Source organism: Anneissia japonica, unplaced genomic scaffold (genome assembly GCF_011630105.1).
Source record: "Anneissia japonica isolate Jap-2015-1 unplaced genomic scaffold, ASM1163010v1 scaffold1374_len1023071_cov147, whole genome shotgun sequence".
Lineage (NCBI taxonomy): Eukaryota > Metazoa > Echinodermata > Crinoidea > Comatulida > Comatulidae > Anneissia > Anneissia japonica.
In genome coordinates this window covers 106,106-123,111 of record NW_022728671.1, presented here as the reverse complement: position 1 = coordinate 123,111, position 17,006 = coordinate 106,106, and the positions used below count along the sequence as shown (strand labels likewise).

General features: G+C 33.6%; 1 protein-coding gene across 1 annotated transcript in view; it reads left to right on the top strand.

Annotated features, from left to right (window-relative positions):
• Window positions 1-15,908, top strand: part of LOC117114464 (copper-transporting ATPase 1-like) — a 30,521-nt gene extending 14,613 nt beyond the window's left edge. The window contains exons 8-19 of the mRNA XM_033258132.1: window positions 2,065-2,218; window positions 2,919-3,152; window positions 3,731-3,980; window positions 5,188-5,312; window positions 6,156-6,296; window positions 6,534-6,905; window positions 7,762-7,966; window positions 8,600-8,758; window positions 9,880-10,226; window positions 10,727-10,844; window positions 11,637-11,739; window positions 12,644-15,908. Of these exons, the coding sequence (XP_033114023.1) occupies window positions 2,065-2,218; window positions 2,919-3,152; window positions 3,731-3,980; window positions 5,188-5,312; window positions 6,156-6,296; window positions 6,534-6,905; window positions 7,762-7,966; window positions 8,600-8,758; window positions 9,880-10,226; window positions 10,727-10,844; window positions 11,637-11,739; window positions 12,644-12,851 (2,416 nt within the window). The 3' untranslated portion in view covers window positions 12,852-15,908. The remainder of the gene's footprint in view (window positions 1-2,064; window positions 2,219-2,918; window positions 3,153-3,730; window positions 3,981-5,187; window positions 5,313-6,155; window positions 6,297-6,533; window positions 6,906-7,761; window positions 7,967-8,599; window positions 8,759-9,879; window positions 10,227-10,726; window positions 10,845-11,636; window positions 11,740-12,643) is intronic.
• Window positions 15,909-17,006: the final 1,098 nt, after the last annotated feature.

Genomic DNA, 17,006 nt, shown 5'->3' with positions numbered 1-17,006 from the left:
AAATCCAGGGTTGTAGCATAAAAAACTAAGGGTAATAGACATTTTATGGGTGTGTGAGTGATAACATTGGTAAACTTTAAATAATAAGAGTGGATTTTAAGAATGGAAAAGTTGGTTAATAAGGATGGGTGGAGGACCATGAAATTAGTTTTAGCATAGCTGTAAAACTTCAAGGTTGGGTGGTCCGCCCACCATAACTACATCCCTGAAAATCACAATGAGAGGCTAAAAGGATATGGAGTTGTGTTTAATTATGAGAAACATACTTAAGCCCTGTTGTTTTTATCAAATTATCTCTGACAAGAAAAACCCTTTGTATGCTCATATACTCATGATGTGCCTATATATGGTGATAATATGATGTTATCATGACCTGTGCCTATATATGGTGATAATATGATGTTATCATGACCATATTTGGGCATTTCACATATTATTGTCAAATAAAATTTGATAGTGTGGACATTTTTATGATTATGTATGATTCTTTGAAAGCATGATCACGAAAGCACTAAACTACAGTTCCATTCCATCATATGAACTATGCACTATAACCTTTATTCTTATTAATATATAAGCAATTACAATCAGGTTTTGAGTACACTATATGAAATAGAAGCTGAAGTAGCCAGTATTTCCTGGAAAAAATTGCCGAAAGAATATTCCACCACGTTGTACTGTAGTGAAATCACCCAGCTTTGAGCTTTTTTGCACACGAGACGCAAAAAATCGTAAGGTGCTACCTTAAAACCTTAAATTAAAGCACTGGTCTTCTTTTTTTGTGAAATTTGGATGGGCTTCTTTTCGAGGCTAATTATTCAAAGTATAGAAGGGGCTCTTTTTATTAAAGTGAATGCTGTAAAGTTTGGGAATTACTACTATAAAGCAATAAATAGGGCCACTGTAAAATCAATCTGTGTCATGGAGTACCTGGTATTAAGTCACCTAATCTACTATATAAACCAAGTGTGTTTTAATTTTTTTTTCTATCTCGAAAAAAAGACAGTGCTATCTTGATAAGAAGCCCATGGGGGTTCTTTTCGAGGCTATTTTTTGCAAACTAAAGAGGGGGCTTCAATTCGAGATTGGCTTCTTCTCAAGATTAAACCATTGGGCTTCTATTCAAATTTTTACAGTATATCGATTAGCGATCAGTGGGGAATAGGAAAATTCAGTGCAAATAAAAGTGATGATGTCACCACTGACTTATAATGTAATTTAGTAGGTCTTGATATAGCGCATTATACTGAAGTCTCAATTTGCTTAAAAAAATACATGTGGGGATAAAATTATTGCAAAAGTAATATATCCCTATACAACTCCTATTATAACCAAATAAAACTATGATTAAATCCAAATTGAACAGACTGAGCAGAAAACCAAACCTTACTGAATCGTTAGCATTGGTTGGTCGTCACATAATTCACATACACTGCTTGAAATTGCTTTATTATATAACATTTGCATTTTGTATTAGAGAGAGTGTCAGTTAATTTAAAGTTATATGAAATCCAATTATTTCTATGTATAATGAGGGATCATGTCTTTTGACATGAATTATGTGTTCAGCCAATTAATGTCAAAGATGCATGTCTCCATATAAATCCAACATAATAGGTTGACCTAGAGCTGTGGCATTTAGGAGTATTCAGGGGCGGCTCCAGAGATGTTGGGGGGAAGGTGGGGTGGTGAAAGTGGGTTGATCAAAATGACACTACCCTAGGGGGCCCAGGGGTTTTCCCTCACAAAATTTATGTTTTCTAGGCACCCGAAAATAACCTCTGAGGCGTTTCTTTTTCCTTCCTTTTTTTTAATTTTTACTTTCCAAAAGTGGGGCTAGGGGAGAGCTGGGGCAAGCCTGACTCCCCCACCTTTCTAAATCCACCCCTGGTATTGACATAGGAGAGATGTGTATAAGAGACAGCCGGGGGGGGGGGGTTGGGGAATTTTCAGCGGGAGGTACCTTGCGGGAGGTAGGGGTGCAAGCATTGATATTGCAGGGGTTCTATAAAAAATACTTGAGTAGATAATCAATATAAAAAAGTATTAATTGTCTCTCTACAGGTGGAGAAAGTCATTCCTGCTATGTTTGTTTTTTGGTATTCCTGTTATGGTTATTTTGATACATGACATCAGGCATGGAGCCAGCCAGAAACTTATTATACCAGGGTTGTCAGTGGAAAACCTTGCACTCTTCCTACTATGCACACCTGTACAGGTAAGTCACTAATATTAATATTAGTAATAATCATAATAGCCCAGACTTTATAATTCTTAATTTCCTTTCTCATAAAAAGTGGCAAATTACAAAATCGGATCAGATTCCTTTGCAGAATGATTCTAAAGCAATACATTACCAAAAGGGTAATGCGGGATAAATCATAAATTAATACACACAGTAGAATAAAATGTAAACATATAAAATACAAATTACACTGACACTCATGTTGTTTGTATACCACAGTTATCTATAGCTGCATCAAAACCAGTGCAAATTTTTTACACCAATCATCAAAGGAATATTGACACAAATTGGCACTCCATTAAAGGAATATGCTCACAACAAACCTGAAACAGCTGTGCAACTAACACTCAACACACAAACATTGAGAAGACTGATTTCTCAAATACAGTTACTGTATTTAAACAGCTGTATGTTTAAACCTCTGTAACTTCACAACGAAACGTCGGATTTAAATGATTCTTTCACCTTTTTATAACTGTCATTCTACTGTTAAACCATGTATTAATAACTAAAAATCTTTTTTTGTAAGGAGTGGCTGTTTTTGGCCTGTCTTTGCCAAATATTGTAGTTGTCGTATTTCTTTTACTTGTATATTTTACATTATACTCACATTTTATGGACATTAAAGCCATATTTTATTTAAATTAATAATAATAATAATTGTTTATTCCAGCTTTTAGGAGGCCGGTACTTTTATGTACAGGCCTATAAAGCCCTGAAGCATCGCGCAGCCAACATGGACGTGTTGATTGTTCTAGCTACAACCATTGCTTATCTGTATTCCATTTTCATCCTCATTATTGCTATGATACAAGGGGCAAGTACTAGCCCCATGACATTCTTTGATGAACCCCCTATGTTGCTAGTTTTTGTCTGCCTTGGAAGATGGTTGGAGCACATGGCAAAGGTGAGATAGTATGAGTAGTATCATCTACAATTTTACATTACAAAAATACTATTAAAGACGTTAGTATATTAGAATGAAATATGATGAGTTGATATAAGAAGAAATTAGAAGCGACAATAGAGAGATTTCGCAACCTTATGAAAACGATAACGAATGTGAACATGTTATATTCATTATCGTCATTCATGCCTATGTTATGACAAATATGCTAATGTGTTGGATGGATTTACTAAAAAAATGATGATGTAACCATATTCGTTATCGTCTTGTAAGCTTGCGAAACCTCCCGACGTTGCATTTGAAAATTATGTATGAAATGTACTTTGTAATACTGTAATCCAAAGGAAATTTCTATGAGTCTTTTTAATCCATCAAGGCTTGGTCAAATGTAAACATGATGAGATTTCAGCCTGTGATTGGCTATAATATGTTGCACAGCTAAAATTACTTCTAGAAGTTCTCATTAACCAGAAAAATGGTTTGTACATAATGGATAATTCAGTTTGTTCTATTTCAAATTTTGTATTGAAAGTGATATACAATAGAATTTAAATGTTTTGGGTTTTTTTTTCCTTTAGGGAAAAACATCTGAAGCACTGGCAAAACTCATGTCCCTACAAGCGACTGAAGCCACTCTGGTTAAGTACAACGAAGAGGGCAGCATTGAGGAGGAGGTCGAGATGGAGGTTGACCTTCTGCATAAAGGGGACGTTGTCAAAGTGTTCCCAGGGGAGAAGATCCCCATCGACGGAACCGTACTCGAGGGCAAGTCTATGGTTGATGAGTCTCTCATCACTGGGGAGTCGATGCCTGTTGTGAAGATGGAAGGTAAGACATTGCAAGATATGTTAATATCAATTATAATAATAATAAGGATTTGTAAGCACAAACATCACAACCAAAATTGGTGCTCAAGGTGCAGTTTCTAATAAAGAACAACAGAACAAAAAAGAAGCACAGACATCACAAGAAACAAAAAGGAATCAATATGTAAATAAATAAGTTTTTTTAATTTATTTTTTTTTTAATTAATTTTTTTAATTTTAATTTTAAATCTTTTATTCAGTTAGCATCATTTAGGCAAGACTTTTTTTATTAATTGTTATCTTTATAAAAAACTTTTTTTATAAAGATTATCAGAGGAGGGCGGAAAAAAATACATTTATTTTCTTATTTAGCAAATAGTTTTGCCAAAATATAAAAATGAAACTTTATTTTTTAATATAAACAGTGTACAGTAGTAATTGGATGGTTAAATTTATATAATTAGGAAGAAATATACATCTTACTTTTGGAGATTTCTAAGCAGTGGCAGGAGTAATCAAAATTAAGAAAAAAATTTTTTTTAATTTCCATTTTTTTTTGGGTGTCAGAAGCGCTAATTGGCCAAAAAATGAAATTGTATTTTTATTGTAAGTGATCGTTATTGGCGGGCTGCGGGTTCGCTAAACAAGGTGTAAAAAAATCTTGACTTTACTTCTCACTGAACTACAAACATCTCTCCCAAACCTACCCATCCGTACGAATCTCGTCCATGATAGTAGCTATGATCCTACATATTTCCTATAGGTTTCCCTTCTTCCATTTGTGTCATAAAAGTTTGCATTTTTTTTGGTAATTATCTCTGTCTTTTTCACTTCTTCTTCCAAGGAGTTTAATCCATCTCCATTAACTCTTTACTCTTATTATAATGTCATTTACTTTTCTTTCTAGTCCATTGGATTGGATTGGATTTATTCGGTGTAAACTTCAAGGATAGCCCACGAAAGTCTAGAAGAAGACTTATTTCCAGTGGGGTCATTCTGGTGGTGGTGGGCAGTACATCGGGAGACAATCCCCTACTTTTTTCCGTTCTCTAATGTGCACATGGGCCATAAATTCACACAAGACTGAGCTAATCTGCCACTCATTTGTTTTTGTAATCTCCTGATAAACCCAATCACCATCCCTTCCTTGTGTATCTGTGTGGTTTCCTTTCCAACACCAACATGTTCTTCTAATAACTTTTTTTAAAATATATTGTTGCTTGCTGTAGGCCACACTGTGATTGGCGGTACTATCAACCAAAATGGAACACTATTTGTGAAAGCAACACACATCGGGTCAGACACAACATTGTCACATATTGTGAAACTTGTCGAGGAAGCACAGACATCAAAGGTACAATTTCTCAATGTTATAATAATAATAATAATAATAATAATAATAATAATAATAATAATAATAATAATTGTCAATTTGTATAGCGCATAACATAATTACCTCTATGCAATTTACAGCATGGAGTGGGATAAATTATTTAAAATGTTATACCTAAAAATATAAAAAACAACAGTAATGAATAACAATAGTAAATATAAATATTTTATATGGCACTATATTTAATGCTATATATTAATATGTGTCACATTTATTTAACATTCACTTCAAATAATTATCTTTTCTTCATGCATTTTCTTTTGACTTAGGACAGTGCCATGAGCGGATATTGACAGTATTATTATATATTAAGATATACCCTTTGTGAAAATACCTGAACAATAATATGTTTATATCTTGCTGTGTATATTAATAAGACCTACAGTATGAAGCTGATGTTAAACACAGGAGTGTTTTTTTTTATGCGAAGGCTTCGTTAAAACAAAAGGAGATTCTGGTTGAAAATAAACAAGTGCTCGTAGTCTGGAAATCTCCGATGAGGGCAGCATAATAGAGGCAGTAGACCTAAAAAGATCTATTAATCAATCAATCATTAATCAATCAGCTGAGTGTTTCTAGAGCTTCTCATGAGGGCAGCATAATAGAGGCAGTAGAGCTAAAAAAGATCTATTAATCAACTATTAATCAATCAGCCTCATGAGGGCAGTATACTAGAGGCAGTAGATCTGAAAAAAGAACTGGAACTAATGTAAGATACGGAGAGAAAATATGGATGAATAATTATCAGTGAAGACCAAGATGAAGTGATTGTAAAGCAAATCTCTTTTTTTTTCTTTTCTCTAGGCTCCAATCCAAAAGATTGCTGATAAGGTAGCTGGTTACTTTGTACCTGCCATAGTCAGTTTGTCTCTGCTGGTTCTTGTCCTCCACATAGCGACTGGATATTCTAACCTAGAATCTGCTCACGCTTCCTACAAAGCATCAGTACGTATCATGTCTTCATTTTTGTTGTTTTTTTTTAAGTTTAATATTTTTATTATATCTATTAAGTTAAAATTTATTATTTGAATTTTATAATTTTTAAAAAATTATATTTGTATCTTTAAATAGTTTTATTAATTTCTTAATATAAAATTTAATTATTTTTTATTTAATATTAAAAATAACTTGTGATTCTTGTAAGTTCAAATTCTAAAAATTTGCTGTAAATATTTTTTACAGAATGAAACAATGGGGCGGAATGAGATGATACTTCAGTATTCCTTCCAATGTGCTATCGCAGTGCTCTGTATCGCTTGCCCGTGCGCCCTCGGGCTGGCCACACCCACGGCGGTGATGGTGGGAACGGGGGTCGGAGCTAGCTTTGGGATACTCATAAAAGGCGGTCAGCCTCTAGAGATGGCGCACAAAGTGAAGGTGGTAATTTTCGACAAGACGGGAACAATAACGCAGGGCGCACCTCGTGTTATTCGTGTGGCGGTATTCGAAAACCCGATAGTGAACTCATTGAAGAAACTGTTAGTAATTGTAGGGTCAGCAGAATCTGGCAGTGAGCATCCGATTGGATCAGCCATTGTAAAGTACACAAAAGAGGTGAGAAAGACTTTATTTAATTAGCGATTGTGTAGTAGTGTAGTTGGATTTAGATAGCAAGCGCATTTTACCGAAGGGCTTCAGGCACAGACTAGTTGGTAGAGTAAACCTCTTCGCCCCTAATGGTGACCTCATGTCTGAGCTATCTAGTAAACCAGTGTCAGCTACTGTTCTGTTCACAACAGGGGCTGTATGCTGTATGGATAGGAATATGTCATTATTTTTTACCACATCATTGGTATTAGTAATGGTACGGTCATTTATAATATGCCTCTTCCTTGCGGTTATAAAGTGCAGTTCTTTTCCCTGGTCATTGGGTCCACATGCTAAGTGTTGCTGCTAGTAATCAGCGCAGGAGCAAGTAACCCCACCACGTTCCCATTTATACTCCTGGGTGGAGAGAAGCAATGCAGATAAAGTGTCTTGCCTAAGGACACAAGCAAAATGCACAGTGTGAGATTGAAACCCCAACCTCCAGGTTAGGAAACAAAACCGTTCCCGCTGCGCCAAACCGCTTCCACATCATGGCAACAAGACCTCAACTTCTACGTCCTTTACATTGCTGTGTTACCCTGGTCATTGAATTTGATAATATTGATAGTGATTTTGCTGTGGTGCTGTACTAACCCTCTTCTACACTGAACTGCAAACAGAATGAACAGCTAGTTGTTTGAACCCCTGACCTAATGATTGAAAGTTAAAACCACAACCATATTTACCAACCACACCCAAAAAATTTATATAATGTATTTAAGCACTTTAAGGTCAGTCTTATCCTTCCCCAGTATGCTGTTTTACCATACAATGATGTGAAATATAAAATAATTTCAATAAAATGGTAATGGATTTCTTACAGAAATTAAAAACAGAGGTGCTGGCAAATTGTAGAGACTTTGAAGCAGTGCCTGGGTGTGGTTTGAAATGCACTGTGAGCGGAATCGAAGACATTCTCCTGAATTGCGAAGAGGATGTAGAGCAGGAAATGAATAACACTCACAACTTGAATGGAACTGTCAATCACCAGACCGGAACGCCAATCATTACAACATCAACAGTAGATGGTAAGCTGGCAGGTAGAATACATGCCTATATATGGTCATGATGACATCATATCATGAACATATATATTCACATCATGACTATATATGGGCATGCAAGAGTTTTTTTTTAAAGAAATTTTGATAGTAATTGGTCAGTTTAAGGTACAAAATAAGCTATGTGCACAAAATCAAATTTTATGTACAAAATTTTCATTTTCCTATATATAGGTATGATTATGACATATCACCCCTCTATATGAGCAAATCACATATAAAACTTTCAAAATCTATCAGGCACCCAATTCTAAATTTGCTTGAAGAGAAAACAAAATATAAAAAGGAAATGGTGGTCCATTCCAGAATGTCAATCAAACCTAACAACTGACCAATCAGAACATTGCAAAAAAAGCATCATTCAAAGGGGCTGGGCTTAGTGGAAGGGTCCATTGAAATGCAAAGAGGGGTTTTAAACTACCCACCTCAAGAAGTTAAGAACACACCAATTTACCACAATACTACTGATTTTTTTAAATTTAATATTTTAAAATTATTTAAAATCAAATTTTATAGTCCCATCTAAACATGGATCAAGTTTCTCTTTGTGAAACATGACCAAATATTTTAAGTTTGACAATCTTATTTCCACTTTGACAGAAAAATCTCAAGAATTAATGAAACCAGGTGAATTTTCAGTCATCATTGGCAACAGGGAGTGGATGCAGCGTCATTGTTATGAAATTCCATTTGAAGCGGATGAAGAAATGAGGGAACATGAGGAGAAAGGGCAAACAGCTGTACTTGTAGCTGTCAATGGTAAAGTCCTGTCTAGATTATCAAAATGTAACATGTCTAAATATGGTTATGATGACATCACATCATGTCTATATGTGGCAAAGACAAGCCAAACCAGTCACTCGTCGCAAATCCTGTTTTGGAGATAATGGCCAAAACATGCTGGAATTTCAAAATTTTGGAAATCTATTTTATTGCACTAAACTAACCTTTATATATCTATACTTCGTGCTATGCTGTTATTTTCCTCATTTTCAATGTTAAAACAACAATTTTTAACGATTTGGTGATGGTTTCTGCCTAAGAAATGCTTGAAATCGTAAACTTTGAAGGCTGATTTCTCAAATATTGTTCTTTAAACAGCTGTATGTTTAAACTTGTGTAACTTCATAACAAAGTATCGGATTGAAATGATTCTTTTACCATTTTATAGCTCCCATTTTACTGTTAAACCCTGTATTAATAACTAAAAATTGATTTTTCCGACGAGTGACTGGTTTGGCTTGTCTTTGCCACATATATAGGCATACAACAGTTTTTCGTCTGATGGCAATGTTTTTACTGCTTTAGTTTTGTCCTTGCTTGTGAATATGTTTTGCGAATAATGATGATAACCATGATGATGATGATGATGATCATCATCATAGTCACGTCATCACCACCATTATCATTACCATTATCATCACCATATTTATCATCAACAACATCCCATCATTATCATCACACCACTATCATCAACAACACTACATCATCATCATTAACATCATCATCAATCATCATCATTGTATCGTAGTTTTTGTTTTTATTCCAAAGTAGATTAATAATAATAATACTTATGATAATGTATTTAAAATTATTCTCTTCATTATTATGTTATTATATTGTTATCACCTTTGTCAATTTCATGATTTGTTATCATATTTATTATTATTATGTTTATTACTATTATTATAATTTATTGCAATAATCCTCTTTGCACCATTGCCTATTGTGTAATGACCGAAAAATTATTGTATTATTATATTGTTATTACCTTTGTAATTTCATGAATTAACATATTTATTATTATTTATTTTATTATTATAATTATTTAAACTCACTTAATGACTGAAACAAATAAATATTGACTCTTCTAATTACAGGAATTGTACTGGGCATGATAGTTGTAGCAGATTCACTGAAGCCAGAGGCTTTCTTGGCTGTGTACACCCTAAAAAAAATGGGCCTACGGGTTATCCTACTGACCGGCGACAACCGCAAAACAGCAGAAGCAATCGCAGACCAGGTAGGCATACCCGAGGTGTTTGCCGAGGTCCTCCCCCAGCATAAAGTCGCCAAGGTGAAGGAGTTACAGGCAAAAGGCCGCCTGGTTGCCATGGTTGGTGACGGTGTCAACGATTCACCAGCCCTAGCCCAGTCTGATGTTGGCATCGCAATTGGTACAGGTACGGACGTTGCAGTCGAGGCAGCGGATATTGTACTGATACAGGTGATTAGAAATGATATTTATTTCATATTTACACTAAGGAATTATTTAGTATCAAGTTACTGTTCTCCCCTAGTACAGTATATAATGCAGATATCATGATAACCAATCAGATAACAGTTTACACAGGATGTTTACATCTTCTTGGAAGCATAAGTACTATCTTATTAAAACGTTGCCAAGTGTGCTTCAAGTCGGGCACACGCTACATGGCACAACAGTCATACGACCGGTGCTCAAAGAATCTATCTTCGCTATCTGTGAGCACCTGACGATACAACATCATCTGTTGATGGTAGACGCCATTGTCATTAAAAACTATTTTTGCATGCATCATGTTGCTTTGCATTCTCTTTGGAATCACATCAGCCAACAACTGTCGGAGCAGTGTGTATTAATGTGTATAGATAGTCTTATTCTTCTAATTAATTTTATTTATATTGAAAATCAACATATTTTTCAATCTGTTTTATATATTTTTGATTTATTCTTCTTTGGTACAGAATAACCTGCTTGATGTAGTTGGTGCATTGCACTTATCAAGAAAGACAGTTAAAAGAATTCATCTCAATTTTGGATTTGCTATTATATATAATCTCATCGGAATTCCAATTGCTGGAGGTACTGTTGTATTACTTTTTAAAATGTTTTTTTTTTTTTTTTTTGTTATCCTTACCTAATCAGAGACAGATCCAGAATTTTTTAAACGAGCGGGCAACAATTTTATATAGGTCCAGATGTGATATAATCATACAGATAAATAAGTATACAATTGGTGTTAAGTATATGCTGTTTCAAAATATTTGTATGCCAATTTTTATTCTTTTCTGTTAAAAATAGATGATGGCAGTCAGGAAAACTGCCTCACCCTAAATCTTCCCCTGCTAATTATTCTAATAATTAAGCATAGAGGTTCACTAATGTGTTTGACATAAGGAAACAAGTATGAAACAAACTCAGAATGTAGTGTTATTCAGTACTAAACTTTGTTAATATAACCTACCACCATAAGATAATTATATTGAGTGTGGTTGAAGTCTGTTTGTCCTTTATTATTTTAGAAAGGTGTGTTGCATGTAAGGTGTTGAGTTTTCAATCGGGAGGTCTGGGGTTCGAGACTGATGCCAGTCACAGCACTGCTTGTGCCCTTGGGCAAGCCACTTCATCTGCGTTTGCCTCTCTTAACCCAGAAGTATAAATAGCTACCTGGTAGGAGGTGATTGATTCGGAATGAAATTATTACTGATTACACGCATAACTAGGAATACTCCTTTAGGAAGTTGCGGAGGTTGCATGTTGTGAATAGTTGATTCTGTATCCAATAACCACAGGAAAAAAGTGCCAAATTTAACAAGTGCTCTTTATAAATTTTATAAAATAAATAATAAATAAATATTCTTTATTTTTCTGCAGGTCTGTTTATGCCTTGGGGAATAGCACTCAAACCTTGGATGGCATCGGCAGCCATGGCATTCTCCAGTGTCTCTGTTGTGACATCATCGTTGTTACTCAAACTGTGAGTATGTTGTATAAATTACATCAAAAGACGGAAGTGGTTTGGTCTTTTGGGCGCACTAACCAATCACTTCATCCATGTTCATGCAAGAGATTCAAACACGACGCTATTTAAAAATGTATTTGATGGAAGATGAATCCTGATTATTGTAATTATTGTTGTTATTGATATTTTTTTTTATTTTTTAAAAGATTGGTTAAAGTTTTATGATTTGTAAAATAATGTATGATTTTTGTTTAATTTTAGCCATGTGATAACCATATAGGTACATCATGACATTATATGGGCATTCAACAGTTTTTGTCAGAGAAATTTGATAATCTGGACAGGACTTAACACTAAACTGGAGCATATACAATTTTAAAAATAGTAACATAGAGGGTGCAATATTTGGTGTATAGAGGATAAAATAGAGGGCGCTATATACAAATTCATTTATTTTTATTCTTTTTTTGTCACACTCATCAATTGCTAGCAATAAGATAAAATAAGATAACTTTATTATTCCACAAATGGAAACTCTTTATCTCTTCAAAACGAGATAAAATATATATATATAAGAATATACAAGAAAACAGTCATTAAGAGATGTAAACAAATGTACAAGCAAAGTGATTATCATCAAAAATATCAATGTTTATTACAATGATCATCTTTATCACCATCATTGTTACTACCGTTAAAATTACTATTCATTACCACTACTATTATCATCATCCTCATCATCATCATTATTATAATTAATTATTCTTCTTTCCTTCTTGTTAAACTGGATGATGCCGGAGGGGATAAAGGACTTGGCATAGCGATTTGTTTTCGCACTAAGTGGGCTCATTCTACATTCAATGTTAGCAGGTGTACTCTTTATGTTATATAATTTAATATTAATGATTTTAATATTCAGATACAAGAAACCGGATTACTCGGGTCTTGAGAAACCGAGTTCCCACCAGTACACACAGCTGAGAAGTAGATCCCATCGGATTTCTATAGATATCAGCGAGGAAGAAGATGTGCCAGTTCTTAAGAAGACAAAACCATGGACGCAATTTAAGAAGAAGAAATCGAAAGATGCCATGAATATGTCTTTGCTAGGGGAACATGAGGATTGAAAATATATTAATTCATTATCTGTAAAAATGGGACTCCTTATCTTATTGAAAATTCTCAGCTTAATACCGTATTGGACACTTAGCTTGCTAAAAATCTATTGACTCCTTAGGTGTGTATTTGAATTTTTTTTAAATCCCTAAATTGGACATTATAGGACAATTGTAAGAATTTCTAAACTCTAAATGACTTCATGGCCAAATAGAAATCTGTAAATTAGACCCCTAGCTCATTCATGGAAAATATAACAAGTTTGAGATGTTGCAATCATTGCTTGTAAAATCGTCAAATGTGTTAGGTAAATCATGTTCCCATTAAGACAACCAGACACTTTAGCTGCTTGAAAGTGAATTACTGCAAATTATATAACTGTAATATTTTATGTAACTATTTTTTATGCGATAAAGATAAAGTATTTATTTAAAAGGGAATAAGATGAAAGTGGCAAACATGTTAAGAATGGTAAAATATATTTTTCGCTATAAAAAGAGAAATCCCACCATTTTGACAAGAAAATAATGTACAGTCTGTAATGGACCCTCCAGCTTATTAAAAATCTATAGACTCCTCATATCTGTATAATACTCTCCTCTCATTGGACGCTACAGGGTAGCTGTAATCAGGGAGATGTAATTGTGTAAACTTTTGTATAGCATTGCTCTAAATTACTTCTCAGCCAAATGAAAATCTATAAATTGGACACTTTAGTTTCATTAAAAATTTAATAATTTGTCTTATATCTGATAAACTTTTAAGTATCATGATGACATTATAAGTATACAACCCAATTTTTCAGTTTTTAAAGATTTCTTGAATTACTGCAAATTGTACAATTGTAATATTTTACAGACTATTTTTTATGTGCTAAAGATAAAATATATATTAAAAAAAAATATGTAAGTGTTAAATGTGTTACGAATGGTAAAATGCATTTTTTTTTGCTATACTGAAAGCAAAAACCCACCAAAATCTACCATTCCGATTAGAAGCAAGATAGAACCAAATACATATTTTAAATGTGTGATTGTAGAAGATAATTATATTAAAGGTATATATCTTAGTGTTGATACTTAAATCTATGTTAAATTGTGAAGATTTCATCATCTTAATAATAATTGTTCAGGTATCATTCGGTTTTGACCTCAATACTACTAAAGGTCAATTCAGACAGCATTGTACAACAAAGTCTCGGACAGTCACGTCATAGAATATTAGACATGTTTAACATTCTTGCAACGACCAAAGGAATGTCCCCGATGATGAATCGTTTATGGTTGCAGTTGTGTCATAGAATATTAAACGTGATTTTTAACATTCTTGCAATGACCTAAGGAATGTCCCCGATGATGAATATCGTTTACGGCTGCAAAAACCATTCAGTTTAGGCGTGGTCCATCTTTTCTTTAACACAGTTAGTTGATTTGCATTTAACTGCTCAGTTTTCTTGCATCTTTAATGCAACTCCAAAATGCTCATAATGATTATTATGCATGCTTCTCTCTTGGTGGTGTCAAATGGTGCAGGCTTCCTACATCTTTATCTCAAACCTATAATGATGGCAGATTCCATATTTAAGACAATACTGGGAAGTGGCAGATTTAGAAATTCAAAATATAGGAAATATTGTCAAAGGTGGATCCAGAGATGTCCAAAAGGGGAGCCGAAATTTGGGCTGATCGAGATAATATTGCCCTGGGGGTCCGGTGGAATCTCCCCCTCGAAATTTTAGTGTTCTAGAGGCCCTAAAATAACCTCCAAGACGTTTTGGGCGATCAATCATTTTCTTCCTTTTTTTTTAACCTTCCAAAAGGGGATGGCTGGCCTGTCCCCACCCCAAATCTTCCCTTAGAGTTAAAGTCTCATAATGAGGTTTATCAGTGTTGCTATTTTTAGTCATAAAAATAATTATGAGCATTTAACCTGAGGTTGGTAACAATAGAAATATGTGGAAAATGTTATTTTGGATTTTTTTTTTAAATCAGTATGTTTGTATACGAATCTTGATCAGAGTTTGTGAACTCATGGATTAGGCCAAGTTAAAAAAGTTATGGTGTTCAACTACAGTACAATGAAAATTTTTTTTGATGAGCTAAAAAGGCTGAAATAGGTCTATCTTGCTGGATGGTAGGCGATGTGACAGTGTTATGCTATCGTTTTCCTCTTCAATATAGATTTGAAATGGTCTTTGTTGTACTTTTGTGTATTTTCTACTTTTTAAGCATAAACACAATATTAGTTTAAAAACAAAACAAAAATATTTCCTATGGATTTTTCCAAAACGTGACCAACACAAGAATTGTAATTTTTTTCCTGGCCTTATTGAGATTTTCGAATTTTGGAATAGTTTTGTTTTATATATATTTGGAGTGGAGCTGATCATAGTTTGGTGGTTTAAGATTCTTGCCTTCCATTCATAGGGTCCTGGGGTTCAAACCCAGTCACTGCAGGGTTTTTGTTTTTCTCACAACTAAAAACAGCTCCACTCCTTATATTATGCCTCAAATAGGGACTTAAATCATAACATCCTACAAATGGTGAGTTTACTTGTTGCTTGGTCTTGTCCTAATATCCCAGTGAGGGATTTAAACAGGAGGCGTGGAGAGAGGCAGGGTTTATATTGCAGTCAATAATATCGGGCAGGAGATTCCAGTCTTTAATTGTGCGGGAGAAGGAGTTTGCATAAACATCGGTCCTTATTGAATGTGGGAAAATGAAATAAACCACCTTACTTCTGTGCCAAATTTCTTCCACCTTAACTTGAACACTTGCGTGGAATATTTTTTGATAAATTAATGTGTTTGTATTCTTTTATTCTATAATGTGTGAGTGTGTGTTTAACAATACTGGTAGTAATTAATAGCTTTATTATTTTATATATATTTGTGCATAGGTGTATTAATTTTATGCAAATTATGAAACTGGATATTTTTGACTGTAGGGTATCATATTTAGAAATTCCATAAGGATCACTTTTTTTATCTCCAAAATTGTTTATTTTTGGTGCAGCTTCCACCAAACTGCAAGAATCTGAATAAAACAAACAATATTTAACAATCCAATTTTAACGCCACATGATTTCAATTCAAGAAAATAGAAAATGATTTATTTGGAATATTTAATATCAAATATTGAATATTCCATATATTATTATATAGTCAATATTTTATATCAACTATTGTACTTTATTATTTTATAATACTCAATAAAATCAAATACTGCATTAAAATATCAAATAAAATATTTTATAATATATTCAATATTTTATCAAATATTCAATATTTTATATCAAATACTATTTTTTCAAGTTTTTGGTATCAAAAATTCCGAAAATTTATATCAAGCACTTTTCAGTGTTCAATATTTTGTATCAAATATTCAATTACATCATATTCAATATATTTTAAAATTCAATATTTTATTAAATACTGAAACAAGTACACCTGTATATACCAAGAAAGAAAAAAGAAAACATTTTGGATTAGTTATTCAATATTATATATCAAACATTCTGAGGAATATAACTGAAAAAAGTACACCTATACCAACACACAAGAAAAAAAAACAACACATTTTACATCAGTTATTCAATATTATATATTAAATATTCTGAGCAATATAACTGTTTAAGATAGTATAATGATGGTGATGACATAATTAATGTCAAAATATTGAATCCCGACATGATGACGTGCATTTTGATACTTGGAGTATGTATTATACTATCTTATCTGAGAATAATCTGTGGACCTTTCAATACCTAAAATCTCTTCTGTAATTCTGAAACTTGATTCCGTGAATAGGAGTGATTTTTACTTACAATTGGGAAAAACAACTGTTTTTGGAGTACTGTAGTTTTACCCTTATTCTGTAGTGAATTTGATAAAGCTCTCCCCACACTAAAAAATAATATGTGACAAATTTGACAACTGTGCATATCGCATTAATTTGTCACATGAAATTTTATTGTGGTCGGACCTTGGAATACTGAGAATAAAACTCCCCTCCCTTAAAATGGAACATTCCAAACACCACATAGCTTTGTCCAGGCCCAAATTTTGGGTTACTCGCTCTTTATTGCACTTAGTGTGCGCCATACCTAATTTAATTGGCGCCCCAAACTCGAATTCTTTTTTTCCCCCGATTAGGCTTATTCCGTC